We start from the raw sequence: 19,336 nt of genomic DNA, 5'->3' as shown, positions 1-19,336 counted from the left end.
TCTGATACAGCAAAGCATTTTTTTAAAATGAAGCTTTTATTTATTCATTAATCAATTAATTTATTCATTCACTTATCAATAGACTTAATTGATTAAAATCCATAGGACTATAACTAACAAACTGAGAATATAATTCTTTTAATAATACAGAATTCACTGGCCAGTCTGTCCCACTTCATGATTACACAGTGATTGACACTTTGGGAATATTGATTTTTATTTGGTTAACTTGTGTGCTTTCAACATGAGGAAAATTGAAGTAATCTATACCAAATGTTTTTTTTATTTCTTTTTCACATCTGTCATGGCATTCTGCTCACTCATTTTTGAAAAACAAACTTAAAAAAAAATGTTTGAACAAGACCAGGATGGAGTAACTATTGGGTCTCATTGCTTGAACTAAAAAAAAGCTTAATTCAAATATAATCTTAAGTGTCATTTAAGAGCCTTATATTTAGTTGGCAAATCTCCAGTGTATCACTGCCTTTAGAATAATTGATTCAGGGCTTAATCAGCCATGCTTTGTAGAGATATATGGATAGGGTCTCCCATAATTTATTTCCCTATCAGATATATTATTGTTCTGAGCGTAAATTAATAGTTAACTGTAAAAGACTTAAAACAAAATCTTTAAAAATCCTCTACTTGAACTTAAACACAAATGATGGGCTATTCTGATCAGAAGTCTATACCTCCGTACTCACAAATGTCTAGCATAGTGGTTTCCAAAGTGGGCGGTACTGCCCCCTGGGGGGCAGTGGGATGCCGCAGGGGGGCACTAAGAGGCAAGGGGGCCAGCAGGGGGGCGCTAAGAGGTGGCAGGGGGGCGTTCGAGGCTCTGCAGGGTCACCTCATTGACTGTTGCACCGCTCAGGAGCCAGCACCTCGAATGCGGCAGCTCCGATGCACCGCATTGTAATGGGCTCCAGGAGGAGGAGGAGGGGATGGAGTGAAGTGCAGTAAATTTGAGTGTGCTGCACGGGTGCTGCAAGAGCAGCAAACAGCCATGGAGCCGGCTGTGATGGGGCCTGGAGGGTGCGCATGAGAGGAGAAGGAGGGGGGAGGGAGGGAGGAAGCCTCCGCCTCGGCTTGCGCTCATTCCTCAGCCAACCTGGATTTCCAAAAACTTGCCAAGAAGAAAGAAAAGAAACTTCTCATACTCTCAGAAAGCCCTGCATGCTCTTCGCTATCCTTTTTTCTTCCTTCCTTTTGGAAATCTGGGCTAGCTGAGGAACGAACAGAAGCCTCGGTGGAGGCTTGCCTCCTCCCCCTCCTCTCATTCTTCAGCCAGTCCAGATTTCCAAAAGGAAGAAAGAAAAGGGGACAGCGAAGAGCCCAAGGAGAGCACACAGGGCTTTCCAAGAGAGAGAGAAGAGACACAGACAGGGAGCGAAAGAGAGTGAGATACACACAGAGAGAGGGAGAGATTCAGCTCAATTCAGCTCTGTCTGCTCCCCTCTCTCTGTCTTTGCCCAGTTTTGCAAGGATTCAGCAGCGATCTAAGGCAGCAAACTCGTAGCACTGTGAGGTAACAGCCTGACTGTCACTCCTTTTGGAATGCAAGGTTTCCAGAGACAGAAAGAACGTGGCCAAATTTCCTTACACTTATTCCCTGGGTGTGGGAGTTGGGAAGGGGGGTGGGGAGGAGGGAGGAAGAGGCATAGAGAGAGAGAGAAAGAGAGAAAGTTAGAGGAGAGAGGGAGAAGGAGAGGGAAAGAAAGAAAGAGAGATTAGAAGGAGGAAAGGAGGGAGAGGGAGATAAAGGGAGAAAGATAGAGATGGGAGAGGGATGGAGGAGAGAGAGAGAGAGCGAGCAACCTGTTCCCTATAGGAAACACATAAAACCATAAAACCTGCGGGGGGGGGTGTTTCATGTGACTCAGTGGGAGTGACATTGAGTTGCCATGCCCACCCATGTCTCGGGGCTCCCGGTGTTTTGTTTTCTGTGGGAAACAGGTCCAAATGACTCTTTGAGTGTTTAAGGTTGCAGACCCCTGACCTAGGAGGAGGCAGAGGAAGGGGGGCTTTGACCACATGCCCAATATCCAGGATCCTGCTCAGCTAAGCCCGCCCCTCTTTGTAGTTGCCGTGCCTGATAGCAAGTTCACAGGGTGCCCCTCCTGCCAGGGATCAGCCTCCCAAGCTGCCCCCCCACCGGGGCACTCATGTCGTAGAGTGCGGTGCTGTTCCCTCCTTCCTGGAGCAGGGCAGGGTTGAGGAAGCCCAGGGCAGGCAGCTTTGCTTTACTTTCCCAAAGTGCCACCGCTGTCACGTTCTGTCTGTCTGTCTGCCATCCATCCATCCAAAAGGGCTGTCTGTCTGCCTGCCTTCCTGCCTACCTGCCTGTTTTTCTGTCTACCTACCTACTCTATCTATCTATCTATCTATCTATCTATCTATCTATCTATCTATCTATCTATCTATATCTACCTACCTACCTACCTATCCATCCATCCAAAAGGTTTGTCTGTCTTTCTTCCTGCCTGCTAGCCTGCCTGCCTACCTGCCTATCTATCTACCAATATATCTGTCTACCTACTTATCTACCTACCTACCTACCTGTCTCTCTCTCTCTGTCTCTCTATCTATCCATCCATCCATCCATCCATGTTCGAAGCACCGGCCCTGCAGGCACATTGGCAAAGCCAGTCTGGGAGTGGGGGGAGAGAGAGAGAGACACACACACACAGAGAGAGAGAGAGAGAGAGAGAGAGAGAGAGAGAGAGAGAGAGAGAGAGAGAGCAGATGCATCAGATTGAAATGAGGTCTAGTTTAGTCTGAGGTCCTTTTCCACATTGAAACATCTTTGCCAGCACATTGAAACATCTTTGGCTTCTATTAAACGTTTTGTGGATGAAACATGGTCAAGACTATCAGGAAGCTCTCACATTTTGTTGAGACTTTAAACAGGATCCATTGGATCAGATCTCCACCCTAAAGAATTACTTTTCCCCAATGTTTTAAAGTGCCAATTCTGAAGAAGGCAAAACCAAAATGTACTGGTAAATTACAAGGAGAGCACACACTCTCTTCTAATCCTGCTGGAGCAGGTGATTGGACTAGAATAGATACCTCATTATCTTTCTCCTCCCTCCCTCCCTCCCTCCTTTATTTCTTTTTCTTTCTGTCCCTTCCTTCCATCCCCCACTCTTTCTTCATCTGTCCCCTTTTCTTTCTTTCTCTTTTCTTGTTCTTTTCTTCCTTCTCTCTTTCTCTCTCTCTTTCTTTTCTCTCTCTCTTTTTCCCTCTCAGGCTCACCCCATTGACTTGGTGCACTGCTTCACTCTGACTTGCTTGGGCAAGTCCCTCCGGTGCAGCGGGCTCAATGGGGGGGGACCTGCGGGGCTGACACCTAAAACGCGGCAGTGGTGGCACATTTGAAAAGTTGAGCAAAGCCAGAGGTCGGTAATTTTTGCTGCAAAGAATCACAAAAGCTTCTGGGTTGTGCACAAGAAGGGACACAAATGTCAGTGCAATTCAGCAACATAAAATAAAGAAATAAAAATAAAAAAAATCAACAAGAATCAGCAAAGTATATCTGATTAGATTTTATTCACTACTAGAATCTAATCAGAGATGCTTTGCCGATTCTAGTCCAATGACCTTCTCCAGCAGGGTTAGAAGGGAGTGAGTGTGTGTGCATGGCTGTCAAAATTCCAAAAACAGATCAAATAGCTCTGGGGAGGCCAGTCATAAATTAGAACACTTGCTAAACAACCGGCCATTAAGTGAGGACCACTTGTATTTGGTTTGCCAGTCACCTGGCCACGCCCTCCCAGTCACACGACTACCAAAGCACACTTATCCGGTCATGTGACCAGCAAGCCACGCCATCCAGTCACATGACCAGCAAGCCATGCCCACCCAGTCACGTGACCAGCAAGCAACGCCCTCAAATTAGGCCATGCCCACAGAAATTTAAATCCCACCCCTGGGTGGGGGGCATCGAGAATGAGTTTCTAGCACAAAGGGGGCGGTGGACTGAAAAAGTTCGGGAACCACTGGTCTAGCACAATTAACCATGGGCCCATGGCTGTACCCACTTCACTGCCCCCCCAATGCAACTGACCCATTGTGGGTGTTTATCCTCAGCTGGATCTCCATTTGTATTTTTCTTCCCCCATTAGTCACCTGCCATTAGTCTTCCACCCCTTCATCCCAGGTGATAAACAGAAGGACACCTGTCCCCAGCCAATAATGTATATGGGACAAATAGACACACATCTGGGTGCTGGGCTCCACTCCCCAACTTCTGCTTCCACCACCTGTTGTAGCCTACCTGATCCTGCTCTGCATCCAGCTTCCCTTGGATGCTCTGGTGTTGTGAGGAAGAGGAGGATTCAGAGTGGGATGAGGCAGGAACAACAGGTGACAGCTGCTGCTGCTTCCTGAAAGGCTGGGAAGGAGAAGGTCCTCCCATCATGTGGACTGCCTTGACATCCATCAACCTGGCACAGGCAATCTTGACAGGGCGAGGTGGTTGGCTTCCAGCCAGCTAGCTTCAAGTTTTGAGAACCTGGCCTTGCTTATCGAACTAGAGCCCAGTTTGTTGAACTGATGGGACTTGGGGACCCTCCACCAATGCTTGGGACAGACGTTTTCCAGGGTCAGGAGATGATTGATCCCCAAGGGCATTTGTAAGTGTAGCTTGTGCATGCCCCTCTGGGTCACCTGCAGCACTAAATCAAGTGCCTGAGATTTAGATGGATAGAATGGAACAGGGGAGCAAATGGGGAGGGTTCTCTAATAGGGTTTCAAAGCTTGAAGCTTACTGCAGGAGCCAATCACCCTGTCTTGTCAAGATTGCCTGCACCAGCTTGGTGGAGCTCGAGTTGCCCACGTGGGAAAGGTTGGTTGGGGGCAGGAGCTTCCCTTTCCCAGCTTTTCAGAAGGTGTCATAGGCTACTGCCCATTGCATCCTGCCTGGCCCCAGTGTACACCTAGCTCTTCTTCCAAATGCCACAGTGTCCAGAGAAGCTGGGTACAGAGCAGGGCCAGGCAGGACACAACAGGTGGCAGGAATGGTGGCAGAAGCTGCAAGGTTGAGCCCAGTGCCTGGATGCATAGCTATGCATCCCCTGCAGCTTCTTGGCTGGAGACAAGTATCCTTCTCTGAATCACCTGGGACAAGGGGAGGGGGGGACATTGGAAAAGGTCCAGCCAAGAATAAATGCCTGCAATTAGTCAGCTGCAAGGAAGGGCCTGTGGGGAAGTGGGTGCAGCCATATGCCTCTGGTTAATTGTCCCATTCCATCCCTGAGAGTTATCCAATGGCATTGTGGTATTAAATGTGTGTTGGACTCAATATAAAGTGTTCCAGTAGACAAGTCTGAATAGTTGCCAAAAAGATGCTAAGTTAACTGATGTACATATAAATTTCCAATTATTTAAAGCACTGAATGCTTAAAAGACACTATCAGCAATTACAAAATATTTTTGTAAGCTGATTGGTATATATAAAATTGCATGCTTGTAGTATGAAAAGGCAGAATTACCCAGTGAGCTAAATAGGGTATTAATTTGAAGGATTTATCAGAGGACTTCCTCAGTGATTTCATATATGAAAATTATGCAAATGACATTTATCAGGCATTTCAAGGGAAACTCTACAATGAATACATCATTTCTTTCTTTAAGAAGCTGAGACATTCTTGAATAAAGTGATTGAACAACTTTCTTAAGAAATTACATTTTGTCAATTCTGTACACCTAAATTATAGTATACCCAACCCACTCATCTGTTCTGTATGATTGTATCCTTTGCACCTTAACTACTTATAAGTTCAAAGGCATTTGAACAGTTATAAATTACATTAAATTACCTCAAGACAGAGTTGATATTTGTTAGTAAGTATCTGAACTACCTAGGAACTCAGTTCTTGATAAATTTAGGTGGATCATGACATTCATTTAGTTCTGAAAGACTTGGTCCATGAATATCTAAATTCATGATTCTTACCGGAACAACAGGTTAAGCTATGGTTAGAGCAGCCTTAGCCTACTTGGGACAATAATTACAATCCCTCTTTACATAAAGAAGCCATTATGACATGTTTTGGAAACTGCTACTTGTTAAAAAGGGCAGGTGGAAAAAATATTTAAAAATCCTTGAATCGTCAGCCTTTAAGCAGTTTTAAAATATAGGGTCTTTTTAAGTTCTTTAAACTTTAAAATAAAAACCAGATGCATTAGAACAAAGTTTAAAACTGCTTAGAAATCTCAAACTTCCTTCCCATGAGCACAATTACCGGAGCACAACCCCCCCCCCCCATTTTTTTTTAGAAGCCAGTTTGAAAGTATACTAAAATAGACCTTGGATCAAGTGAACTTTATGAGCCAAGATATACTCCACAGTATTCCAGCAATATAATCTTGACTTGGTAGATGTGTCTGAGGCTGTTTGCCTGCTTTTTCTCCTACTTAATGATGTTACCAGAGAAAACTGGCAAGTAGCGGCTGAGTAAACCCCTCCTCCTTTTGCCCTTTTTACTCAGTGCTGCTGCCAATGCCATCAAGGACTTCCTCTCCAGGCCGTTGGCTGCTGCTTTTATTTTTCCCCAGCCACACCTCACTTTCTGCCCAGTGTTGTAGATTGCCTGAGGAGAAACAGCTGAATGAGCAGTGATTCTTCTTAGTACATAGCATTTCATGTTCCACTACTACTGAGGCCATTCTGGTACTCTCTTCTTCAGCTATTCCCCTGCTCACTTCTTGTGCTCCTGATGTCCTACAAGGAAGTGTCATGTGCTAGTCTGAAACCAACATTGCCTAGGCCTATTTGGGCCTATGGAGATTCTCAGTCATCCAGGTTGTCCCAAAGGTGCTACAAAGTCCAGTTGCCTTTGTGGGGAGGAAGAAGCACCTTTGAGACTAGGCCCACTATGAATTTTCATGCATGTAAAAAGGGACCTCAGATTTAATCAAAATATTATTGCATTGATTATAACCTATTCAACTGAAAACATGTTAGAGATAAGGAAATGGTGATGAACATATGAACAGGATCCCTGATCATGAACATAAAGATTGATATGTAGAAGCAAAGATGATCCTCCAAGCAACCCAAATCATTTAGGGATTTCAGAAATATCAACAATAATTTAAAATAAGACTAAAAACATGCTGGTCATCAGTATACTGTAACTGATGGGAAAATGATATATGGGAGGTTATTGGAGGGACTGTTTAATTTGGCAGTTGACCATTTCCCCAACTACCCTGAGAATAATTATTCTGTTGGGTCTGCTCTTAATCTCCTCAGCAAAGTAAGAAAGGGCCATAAACCATGAATAAAGTAATGCCACTATATTTGTCAGCTGGCAAATACTATTTTATTTATCTTATTGCATAATATCTTGATAGGACAGAAATATATAGAGGTAGCTTCTTGTTTTAAATATGTTTAAGGTGCTTTTATTATCTTTATATCATATTGCTTTGCTGTTTCTCCCTTATCAAATATTTGCATTGTCAACATGGGACTTTGCTTCATAAATATATACTCTGCTCTGGGTAATATTGCATTGCAGATATCTTATTTAAATATATTCTGGTTAGACATTAATCCAAATGAGGTTAATTTTTCTTTACTACATATGAAGAGAATTCAATGATGTATTTATATTAGGCAGTGAATTTCCAGCAGGTCCCACATTTGATGCCTATATAACTCAATTTTAAGAATTTGCTTTTCTCATTTTAATTTTACAGATATAGTTATATCTTGCAATTATATTTCTTTCCATCAAAATGAAGTAGACTTGAAAACAAGTCACATACAGGATAGGATGCCTCAGAATAACTTTTTTATATCCGGAATATCAAATTTTATAAACTTGGCAATTGTTAAAGTGTGCATCTGTTTTTGAGATTTGCACAGGATTTGCCCTTAGATAAATATTTATAAATAGACTCATGTTAATGCTGACCCATCTTCATATTGACTATGTACCTAGGTAACAATGCATTCGGTGATTCATTAATAGGTGTATAAAATGGATTTGGAAACTAAGCAGGGTTGGGCTTAATACTTGTATGGGAGACCTCTAGGAAATATTAGGGCTTCTGAGCTAGTTTGAAAAGTTAAAAAAAACCCTGCTCATAATATGAAGAGGGCACTGGAAACCTATTTCTTCCAAGAAAACCAGTGGACATGATCATGGAGTCACCAGAAGTCAAGCTTAACTTGAAAGATTTTATCTTTCTTGTAATCAGTCCAAAATATTCCTAATTTTGGGAAGGCAAGGTGGGATAGAATGGCTTATATAAAATGACTTATGTAATCTCTCAGTAGCATTTTTTGCTAAATCTTCCGAGAAGTGCCTCCTGTTCATTGATGTAAACATACCGTAATTTCCATAATTTTTCTTTACTGTAAGTATTTAGTTTCTGTTTTTTGATCCTGTATTTTCAATGTGGACAATGTGACCAGACCAACTAGTGGATAGATTGGTTTTTCCACTTGTTTGAATTTTATGATGGAAAACAAGTACATATTTTAGGCTGTCTAAGTTTGAAAGTTGTATATATTTAGAAAAGTACATTTTATGAAAGAATAAGTTCAAAAGAACATTATGAAATACATATTTCTGTGTGAACTTTCATGAAAATTGGAACAGAATGGAGTTTTGAATAAACACATATGAAATTGACATGTGCAACAAACAGGAAGAACTATTTATCTCTTGGCATTAATCCTATCTTGTGGGCAACTGACTTATTAACCAATGGGCTGTGAGTCACTTTGCTTTGGAGTCACTGCTAAGTGGTTGCCTTTTTGCTATTGTTTGGGCCCTTGTGTTTTCCCAGTGTTTGCATGTGGTAGCTGAGGATTGTATTGCTCAGTTTTGCAAAAACACGCAGCTGCTTTAGTAGGATGCAAATAGACCTGTTTATGTATCAATATGTGGCAAAACACCTTTCTGGAATGAAATCTGAAAGGTAGAGTGACAGTACTAAATGCTTCAAGTCCTAGTTTATAGTCATTATTGAGACAAAAGCAAAAAACAACCAGAAAATCTGGAGAAACCACATAACATAAAATGTAAAAAACTAGCTGTAGACGTAAACTAAAAACAAAACAAGAAGCTACCAGAACACCAAGAAATGCCATATACTGTTCAAGAGTGGAGGAACCAATGAAGTGGTCACATTTTTAATAACTTTTGCTATGATTATAAAGCAACCGTTTATAGTTCTGCTACCATTATAAGCAGAGAGTAGATTTGGGTCAGGAAGGATCCCGTTGCTGAGAGAGAATGAAAGTTTTCCATTGGATAAATACTATGAATGAACAAGCTTAATACCCACTACCTTCCTAGCATGTGTCTGTTTTAGATCAACCTCTTGTCATCCATCTTTCCAAAGGCATGAAGACATCTGATTGAAGTTGCAAAATTAGGTGGGCTTATGTTGGTGCCACTTTGAAATAACCAAAATCACCAAAAATGATCAAGAATGTTTATCCATAAATAAAAAGGATAGTCAGGTTATTTATATTACTTTGCCATCCTATCTCTCTTTCAGCCCCAACTTCTTTATGTTCAGGTTTTAGGACCCAAGCAAAATCTTCAGGAAGGCAATGACAATGATGATGAGGCAGCTGATATTACCAACAGGCGAAATGCTAAACTCTACATGGTAAGAATCCTCTTTTTTATGCGTATCTTTTTATATGGAGCAATGAAAGCATGTTCTTTTAATGGTTTGATATGGCTACTGTGATATGCTTCTTTCGTACCCTTTTTGGCAGTCTAAATTAGTTATTTAAATGCTTTCAACCATTTAAATCTATGACAGATTTATCAAATTAAAAATATGCAATGTATATCCACAGGCAACGGGTATGCATACTGTATGTGGCAAGTACAGAATATCATCACACAGATATTGTAATTTACATATTTGCATCGGTATCAAGATTCAAATAACTAATGCTGATATTTGGATTGTGATATTGTTTGTAAGACACCCTGCTGTATTCATCCATGGCTTTTGTTTTTAAAAAATTTCCCTTAAGGATACTATATCTGTTTTCTGTATTATCTGATGCCCCATTAAAGCAAAAAAATTATGGAGGGGGCATATTCAAGTAAATGCAAGTTTGGCTCCTCTTGAGACCATCCAACTGAAACCTTGGAAATGAAGAGGAAAGTGACTATTATTATGTATGTTGATTCTCTACCTTGCTTGAAAACTTTCACTATCAACTGAATAGCAGAAAAGGACTTCTAACATTTTATAGTTCTCCATTCCAGGAAAAACATCATGTGCTAATATTTGCCTGCAATTATATGCCTAAGTAATTACAAATGTATGCAGAAGAATTATAAATAGTTATTGTGTGAGAGAGGAGAATTGACAGTCCACTGCTTCTCTTATGAAAAGGTGATCAAGAAAAAGATGTCAGCTATTCTTGATTACCTAGTGATACTCTGTGATAATAATAGGAACCCACTTCGCAAACAGCCACTCCTGTTCTTTCTTCCATCAAAGCTAGAAGGTACTAATCTTGTTTTTTTGGTCTGTGATTTAAACAATAGAATTTACTACTGATTTACATTGTTCATACAATTTCAAAGTGATATTCTCTCTAAAGAACTTCAGTGACTTGATTTTAATGCTATAAAATTGTCATTTTGATTTTTGAATTCTAATGCATTATAAGGAGAAATTAACCAAATTATAAAGTAAAATAGTTCAGCTCTCTCTTCTGGAAACAATGGGAAATGAAGCATGAGAGCAGAAACTGGTTCTTTTGGAAATGGAATGAAACATTGATTCACCCTCTTTTTTATGTCTGGAGTAAAGGAAAGCTGGCACATATTTATTAAAAGATGTTTGGTACTGCAAAAGTACCACTTTAAGTAACTGAAAAGGGATTTACATGTATTTAATATAGTGCTATACTTGATCCTGGTTCCCCTTTCCAAAACGTGTGATATATTTACTTCTAAATAGACTGTATTCAGATAAAGGAGCTTGTAGTCCCTGCTGATTTTAATGTTTCCTGTTTTTAGCATGACTAGGAAATTAAAGTGTATGTAGGCTTTAATTTTTGGCTTCTTGCATTTTCATTTTTATAGCGCCAAATTGCTGTAACAAATGAGATGAATACAGCAATTGTTCTCCTTCCTTTCTGCTACGGGAAAAGAAATTGGGTTATTAGGAGATAATTCGATAAAGAATGTTATTAGTAAACCTTCAGCCTCTTTCCTTTGCAGAGCTTTCTCTGTAATAATTCATTTTTAAAGTTTCAATTTAACATTACTTAACATTACTTAATTTAAATAATTAAAATTTACTTAATTTTTTATAGTTTTAATCTCATATTACAATACCCTGAAGCAAAGCCACTGAAACTAATAAAACAATATAAACCAGATTCTAGCTTTTTGTTGTCTTTCGTTGCATCAGGAGCACAAATTTGAAAGTTCAAAGTTGAATGCAATGGCATCCCCTGTACATCCTTAGACATGAACTTTAGAAGTTGTAACCATGTGAAATTACTTGAACTGTGAGTTGATCTTCATGTGAATGTCCTGCATATTCAGGTGTCCGATGCCAGTGGGTCTATGAAGATTACACTTGTTGCAGATGAAAATCCCTTCTCAAGACCAATGCTTTTGTCTGAAGAATGTTTTATATTGGATTATGGTGCAGCTAGACAGATATTTGTATGGAAAGGTAAATGGAAGTCTCTGTGCTTTCTTTTTAAATGCCAATAGAAGCTTGAAATGAAAGTCACTGGCCCCAAAAGAGAAAATTGACATGAGACAATTTTTCTATTCAGACTCTTAGGAAAGTTTGTCTCATTTAAAACAAAACGAGGTAGGAAGGCCATTGAATATCTGGATTCAATAAATCACTCTAGCTTCCTGCTTTATTACTGTAACTACAGAGTAAAAATATTTTTTTAAAAAAAAATAACCAAAAAGAAAGGGAGAAATTTCCTAAGATTTTTACCTGCCAGAAAGAATTTGTTGAGCAATTGAGCTTTTGGGGGTTCCATTATCATAATCCTCCAAGGAAACCTTTGTTTTAGCATGTGGACATACATTGATACAAAGTCTGAAGTTTTTGTATCTGAAGAGATGAAAGGTCTTTGTTTGCTTTCCTGGTAGATCATTCTCTATAATTGGTTCTTTGATAAAAGTAAAACTGTTCAGGACATGTAAATGAAAGTGTTGTGAAGTCATAAAATCTTTATGCAGGAATAGATTCTCTTAGGGGTTTGTGTTTGTGTGTTTGTTTGTTTGTTTGTTGTTCTTTATCTCTTGGAATGTCTTGATACTGTAAAACATGCATCATGCTGGAAATACTGTTAAACATGTTGGTGGTCGGATTTTGGGAGTTAAAAATCTACTCATCTTAAGATGGCCAAGTATGAAAAAGCTGCTATAAAAATCTACTATGATATCTCTTTTCTGTAGTCAGTAAAGGAAACTGTAAACCTGAGCAGATTAAATTAAGTTTTTGATAACAATTCATAACTAGCAGTTATCAGAAGCTTGCCTAAATCAGTAAATAATATCAGTTGCTACCATTTTGCTAGAATCTTTTCTATTATGCCATTTGAAGTTATGCTGCCCCCCCTAAAAAAATCAAATTGAGCTTAGACTCAGCAATAAATTAAAATAAATGTCAGTGTTCCGAAGAAGTTTCTGAACTTTTCCTTTCATCTAACCACTTCATTGTTGTAATGTGAACTATCATTTTATATTAATAAGGTAAAAATGCTAATCCAGATGAGAGGAGAGCTGCCATGAAATCAGCTGAGGAATTTGTTCAGCAAATGAATTATCCTCTCAACACACAGGTATGCTTATTTAAGGAACACCTGCTGTTACACAGGAAGATTTCTAACGTTATAGTAACTGCAGTTGTAAGGCTACCATAATCTAATTACTGTATTTTTCGGAGTATAAGACGCACTGGACTATAAGTTGCACTTTGCTTTAGAAGAGAAAAGCAAGAAAAGAAACAGTTTTTTGCCTCCGTGGGTCCCGTTTTTGCCCTCCCTGGCATTCAGAAGGACTCTGCACAGGCCCGTTTTTGGCCTGCAGAGTGCTATTGGATGCTGGGGAGGGCAAAAATGGGACACGCGGTGGGTTCAGTAGGCCAAAATCAGGCCCATATTCACTCTATAAGATGCAGAAACATTTCCACCCACTTTGGGGGGGGGGGGAGTGCATCTTATACTCTGAAAAATACGGTATTATGGGTACAATTGAGATAGAAAATATATTATCTGTATATTAAAATGTTTCCAATATTCAATATTTTATGTCCAGGCTTGAATTTTTAGATTTATTATAAAAATTAAGATTGTCAAAATTAAAAACACCAACATAAAATCCTACAGCAAACAAAAAGCACCATAAAATCAGATCAAAAACTATAACAAAATCTACTACATATATGTGATCTAAAAAGCAGCAAAGCCTTGTAAAATAGAAAAGTCAGACAATACGATATTCACATTTCTGACCAAAAAGAATTTCTCAAGCAGCTAGTTTTAACATTTGTTAGAAGCACCTAGAGGAATGCCTCAAAAAGATCCATTTGTTTTGCGTGAGCATAAACATTCATGCTGATTATTTCATATATTTAAATGCAACAGAGATTTCAAGCAAAAAGAAAGAAGTAATGATCACCTACCTGAAAAAGAATAACAATAGACTGAGAGAGAACAGGGTTTAAAAAAAATCTGAATAGTTGCAAATGCATGATAAAGCTTTCTTGATCTGTCAGCCAGAAATAGAAAAGGAGAGTCAAGATTTGCAAGAAAATGAACTAGTTAAGCAAGGAAATGCAGCAATTTTCAGGCTCCAGCAACCAAAAGTAACTGAAAGTCAAAATGGATTGGCTGGAAAAGCCGTTAAAAACTTGCAAGAATTGATAGCAAGAATTAGACTATTTGTCTTAAAGTAAACATAGAGGAGACTCTTATTTGAGATATTTCAGAACATAAACCTGAAAACCATTTCAGCATTAATATTTCTGAAACAACTCAACTGGGGTAATGTATTATGCTGCTTGCATTGTTACCAAAGATTGAGATGTGAAAGAAATTAAAACATTTTTTTTAAAAAACCTAAGTGAAAATTCTCTTAGAATTGAAAGTGAAAGAAGTAAATGAAAATCTGAATAATTTGCAAGATCTAAAATTATGAAAACATAAAAACAAACAGTTGAAACTGATTCTAAAAATTGCAATGGCTTTTGGCAAGTGAAAGGTGATTTTGGTTTTTAAAGATCTTAAAAAAAACAGAGCATCATCAGAACCAAAACCACAGCTCATAATCAAGAACTAAAACAGAAAATTATGTTATTATCAGAAAAAACCCTACACGAAGTAATATAATGGTCATAAAAGCCAATTCAAACAAAATTTAAAATTTAGAGCTAATCAAGATAAGGAATATTGCTTCCAAGTACCATCCGAGTAAAATAATGTTTGTAAACCTAAGCAAAATTAAAATAAATATAAACATTGTTGATATGAATATAAATATTTAAGAACAAAGTAATCTTACTTTTTGGGGAAAACTATGGGATCATTCCATTAAAAATAACAAAATGACATTGCTGAGAGTTAATTACTGAAAATGAATTAGAGAAAAATTAGAGACTTTTAAAGAGAAAAATAGTTCAGAAGTAGTAAAAAATATAAAAAAATGAAGTGCGCCTGGAATTGATAAATTGCATGCAGGTTATGAAGAAAAAAAATTATTTGATGATTACTTTTAGACAGTGATGCCCAACCTTTTTGGCACCAGGGGCTGGTTTCATGGAAGATCATTTTTCCACGAATTGGGTGGGGGGAATGGTTCAGAAAGAACTATTTGCAGAAATGGAATTTAGACGTGACTATTAAAAAGCAATAATTAAAAATGAGATTAGAAAAATTGAAAATTAAAGCACCCTATGGACATTTTTTTGAAAAATAGTAATGGAAAATTGGACAATATCAGAACATGGTAATGGATTAGGAATGGCACATTAAAAAAATAAAAAAGAAGGAATATTTTTGTTACCCAGGAACAGCTCCTACGCATAAATGTCATTGGGCTCAAATAGGAAATACTAGTTTAGATAGTAGATGATGAGATAAGAATGAAACAAATAAAACTGGATATAGTGAAATCATACATATTGATTACCAAAAAAAAAAAGGCATGACTGACTTTGCAAAATATTACATCAGCATTTATGTAAAAACTATGACTTCACTATCAATGAAAATTACTTATGATGTGAATTCACTATAATGTAATTGAAAATGACAGAACAAAAATGTGTGTTGTTACCTTCAGATTGACTACCTGAAATATATCAAACCAGTAACATTGTCATTGAAAATAACTATAATTTATCAGTGAAGCTATTCCAATATAAAATAATTATAATTTATCAGTGAAGCTATTTCAAGACACTAAGGCTGAAAAGAAGAAAAGAGAAATTATTACAAAATACTAGTTTGGAAATAGAGATTGCAAATATTTGAAAGAAATCTATAGTGGTATCAGCTGCATTTTGGTCAGTTCATAGGCCTCTTGATAGGATTGAAATCATTAAGAACAAAGCTAACAATATTGGCTGGGACACATGATGAGTACATTTGAAATAATAATAATAATTATAATAATTATAAAAAAGTCTTGCTTGTATTCCAGAATATTATGGAATATGATCCAATCTTTAAATATGCCCTATGATCTGAGGCTTATTTAGAGACTGGATCAAGTACTGTTTGATACTATTTTCCTACAATATGAGAGAAAAATAATACTGGTAATTATATGTATTTCATATATATATCTGTGATTTGACATACAGATTCAGATTCTTCCAGAAGGAGGTGAAACACCCATCTTCAAGCAGTTCTTTAAAGACTGGAAAGACAAAGATCAAAGCAATGGCTTTGGAAAAGTGCATGTCATGGAGAGAGTGGCAAAAATTGAACCAATTGAATTTGATGCTAGCAAGTTACATGAATCTCCCCAAATGGCAGCCCAGCACAACATGATAGATGATGGCTCTGGGAAAGTGGAGGTATTTATGCATATTGACCTTATATTGCTGTCAACTTTCAATACTTATTTTTGTTTTATGGTGGTATTTTTGTAATATTTTTATGCCAAACACTCTCACAGTTCACATTTTAATCGAGGTATTTTGGCTCATAAATATAAAACAGGACACATCTTAGCACAATGCTTTAACTATTAACAAGTGTAGCTGTGGCAAACTTTACATCTGGTCCTCAGGTCATGGGAAGAGCGATTGATTGTTCTCTCACTTCTGTGTCCCTCCCCAGGTTTCAGAGAAGCTTTCTTGGTATTAAGGGGAAATCCTTCCCTTTTAGAGAAAAACAAGAGGGGAGGGGTTATTTTTATTTGAATTACAAGTAAAGAAGAGAGACAAAAACACCTCCCCTCCATCATCCTTGCATGCATTATTCCCAGTGATGATCATTTCCTATGACTGTAATTAATGAAAGGAAAGTGGGGCATGCTTATATTCTGTGGATTAAAACAAAACCTTAAAGTTTTGTTGTTTGTTTCCATTAAATTCCCAAGATATCTAGAACTTGAATCCAATGAAGTAGAATAGGATTTCCTCAGTTGCACAATCCCATGCAGATTAAAAAAAATGTAATTTCTCCCCTTCTAACTCACATTACACAGGAAGATGAGAATTATTATACTGCATGATTTCTTAACAAAACATACCATGGATGATTTCCTCACGAGTGTTCCTATAGACTAAAGATTTCTGGTCAAGCCACTAATAAAAAGACCATTTAAGGGTTGTAGGATACTAATGCTTTTTTCCCCTTCACAGATGTCTGAGGTACCAAATCTGAATTAAGTACATGTGAACAAGTTGTTATTTTGACATGTAAATATTAAATTATAAGTATACCTTTAATGTATCTAAATAGGAAAAAATGTAAGCTTATACTTTAATGTGCCACATGATTTATTTCTGCTGTGAAAGATTTCAGACAGATTGTTCCTCTGGAATGATAGTGTATCGAAAATTCTGTTTGAGAATCTAAAATAGGTTCTAAAAAAACTATGTACAGTAGTTTTCCATTTATACCTTATTTTTCTTAGATTTGGCGTGTTGAAAGTAATGGCAGAATCCCTATAGAACCTGGTAGCTATGGGCAGTTTTATGGTGGTGACTGCTACATCATATTGTACACCTACCCTAAGGGCAAGATTATCTACACATGGTATGTTTAGTTAAAGTGCTATTATTGTGTTAATATGATTTGAATAGTCTGTCTGAAAACTTTGTAGGCATAGAGAGTTATACTAAGCATAATTCTGTGCTTCAGCTTGCCTTAGGACAAGATTGGATCTCCTATTATTTTGGGATGGCTAGAAGGGATGGCATTACCCTCTGCCAGTTCTCAGTCTGCTCAGAAAGGACCTTCACCTGAGTTTTCTGAGCTGCATCAAAAGTGGTTGCTGACACTTCATTCCATTTTCAAAATAAATATCTTCAATCTGATTGGTTCACACATTACCCAGACTCTACTCTTGTCTTCAGCAGCCATTTTGTATTGGGCTGCTGAGGTGCCTACTCCAAAACTTTTGTTTTGGAGGACTGCTGGCTAATCCTGTAGGTTTTGTTTTAACTGAGAGAAATTGACAAGAGTTCATTCCAGTTTCTATTTTCTGACAGGAAGAATGCAAAACTGTTTTTATCCCCACCGTCCTGAAAAATCATGCCCAGGGAAAGCAATTGACCTTTGCTTTTCTGATATGGTGAAAGGGAGAAAGAACAGGGAAATGTAACAATTGTGGCTGTATTACTCCTGGCCTAGATCAGTGGTTCCCAAACTTTTTCATTCCACCACCCCCTTGGTGCTACGAACTCATCCTCAGTGCCCCACACCCAGAGGTGGGATTCAAATTTCTTAACAACTGATTCTGTGGGCATGGCCTAATTTGTGGGCATGGTTTGGTGGTCATGTGACTGGGTGGGCATGGCCATGTGACTGGCAAACCAAATATAAGTGGTCCTCGCTTAATGGCCAGTTGCTTAGCAAGTGTTCTAACTTATGACTGACCTCCCCAGAGCTACTTGACCTGTTTTTGGATTTTGACAGCTGTGCGCGCGTGCGCGCGCGCACACACACACACACACACACACACACCCTTCGAACTCTGCTGGAGCAGGTGGTTGGACTAGCTATCTCATTCACTTTCCCCTTGCTCCTTCCCTCCCTTTTTTCCTTCCTTTCTTCCTTTCTTTGTTTCTCTTTTTTCTGTCCCTTCCTTCCATCCCCCCTCTTTCTTTGTCTATCCCTTTTCTTCCTTTATCTCTCCCTTCTTTACTTTCTTGTCTGTTCCTCCTCTCTCTCTCTCTCTCTTTTCCCCTCTCTCTTCTCTCTGTTTTTCTCTTTTTCCCTCTCTCTCTATCCCTTCTCTAACCTATCTACCTATTTTCTGGCCAGGCAGGCATGGCTTAGTCTGTCAAAGGCCTGGGCTAATCCTGCATCACCCTGTTTCCCCTTTCAGAGGCCCCGGCCCTTAATCTTCCTGTTTCCTCCCCCACAACTGCCTCGTTCGTTGCCCCAGGGCCATGACTTTACCTTTCTCCTGTGGCTGGCTGGCAGGGAAGGCAAGCCAGGGCTGAGCCATTGTTGTTGTTGGGCTCCCCACCAGCCCACATTGCCCTTGTCACAAATGCCTGCAGCCGCCACATTCTTTTTTCGGTGCAGTTGGACTGCAGGCATCTCTCCACCCGTTCCTTCATTCCCTGCCCAGTCAGTTCTTTTTGCGCATGTGCGACATCACGACAATCGCTGACGGCCACAGTGGCGCATTGGAGAAGCAGAGCAAGCAAAGCCAGAGGTCAGTAATTTTCGCTGCAAAAAGCATACAGATGCCGCGTCTTTTCTTTTCTGGACTCCAGCCGCACCGAAAAAAACATGCGGTGGCTAGAGGTTTTTGCAGTGAAAGTTACTGACCTCTGGCTTTGCTCTGCTTCTCCAATGCACCACTGCAGTTGCATTCTAGGCTCCAGCCCCACAGGTCCATTCCATTGAGCCTGCTGCATCGGAGGGACTTGCCCAAGCAAGTCCAAGCGGAGTGGTGCAGCAGTCAATAGGGTGAGCCAGCATGGTTGCCACCTAGAATGCAGCTGCAGCGGCATGTTGGAGAAGCAGAGCAAAGCCAGAGGTCGCTAATTTTAACTGCAAAAGCCTCCAAATGTCTTTTTTTTTCCGGTGTGGCTGGAGTCCAGCCACACCAAAAAAAAGATGCAGCATCTGGAGGCTTTTTGCCATGAAAATTACCAACCTTCGGCTTTGCTT

General features: G+C 39.0%; 1 protein-coding gene across 2 annotated transcripts in view; it reads left to right on the top strand.

The window, feature by feature from the left end:
• The window catches only part of SCIN (scinderin), a 53,417-nt gene that overhangs the window by 19,329 nt on the left and 14,752 nt on the right, over positions 1 to 19,336 (top strand). For both annotated transcript variants that reach the window (XM_087945946.1, XM_026677764.2), the window contains 5 exons: positions 9,547 to 9,639; positions 11,553 to 11,685; positions 12,729 to 12,817; positions 15,841 to 16,056; positions 17,124 to 17,245. In XM_087945946.1, coding sequence (XP_087802072.1) covers positions 9,547 to 9,639; positions 11,553 to 11,685; positions 12,729 to 12,817; positions 15,841 to 16,056; positions 17,124 to 17,245 — 653 coding nt within the window. The remainder of the gene's footprint in view (positions 1 to 9,546; positions 9,640 to 11,552; positions 11,686 to 12,728; positions 12,818 to 15,840; positions 16,057 to 17,123; positions 17,246 to 19,336) is intronic.

Source organism: Notechis scutatus, chromosome Z (genome assembly GCF_049901735.1).
Source record: "Notechis scutatus isolate UNSWTSFEM ecotype Mainland chromosome Z, rNotScu1.2, whole genome shotgun sequence".
NCBI classification, from domain to species: Eukaryota; Metazoa; Chordata; class Lepidosauria; order Squamata; family Elapidae; genus Notechis; species Notechis scutatus.
Note: the sequence above shows the minus strand (reverse complement) of the source record. Positions and strands in the feature narration are given on the sequence as shown.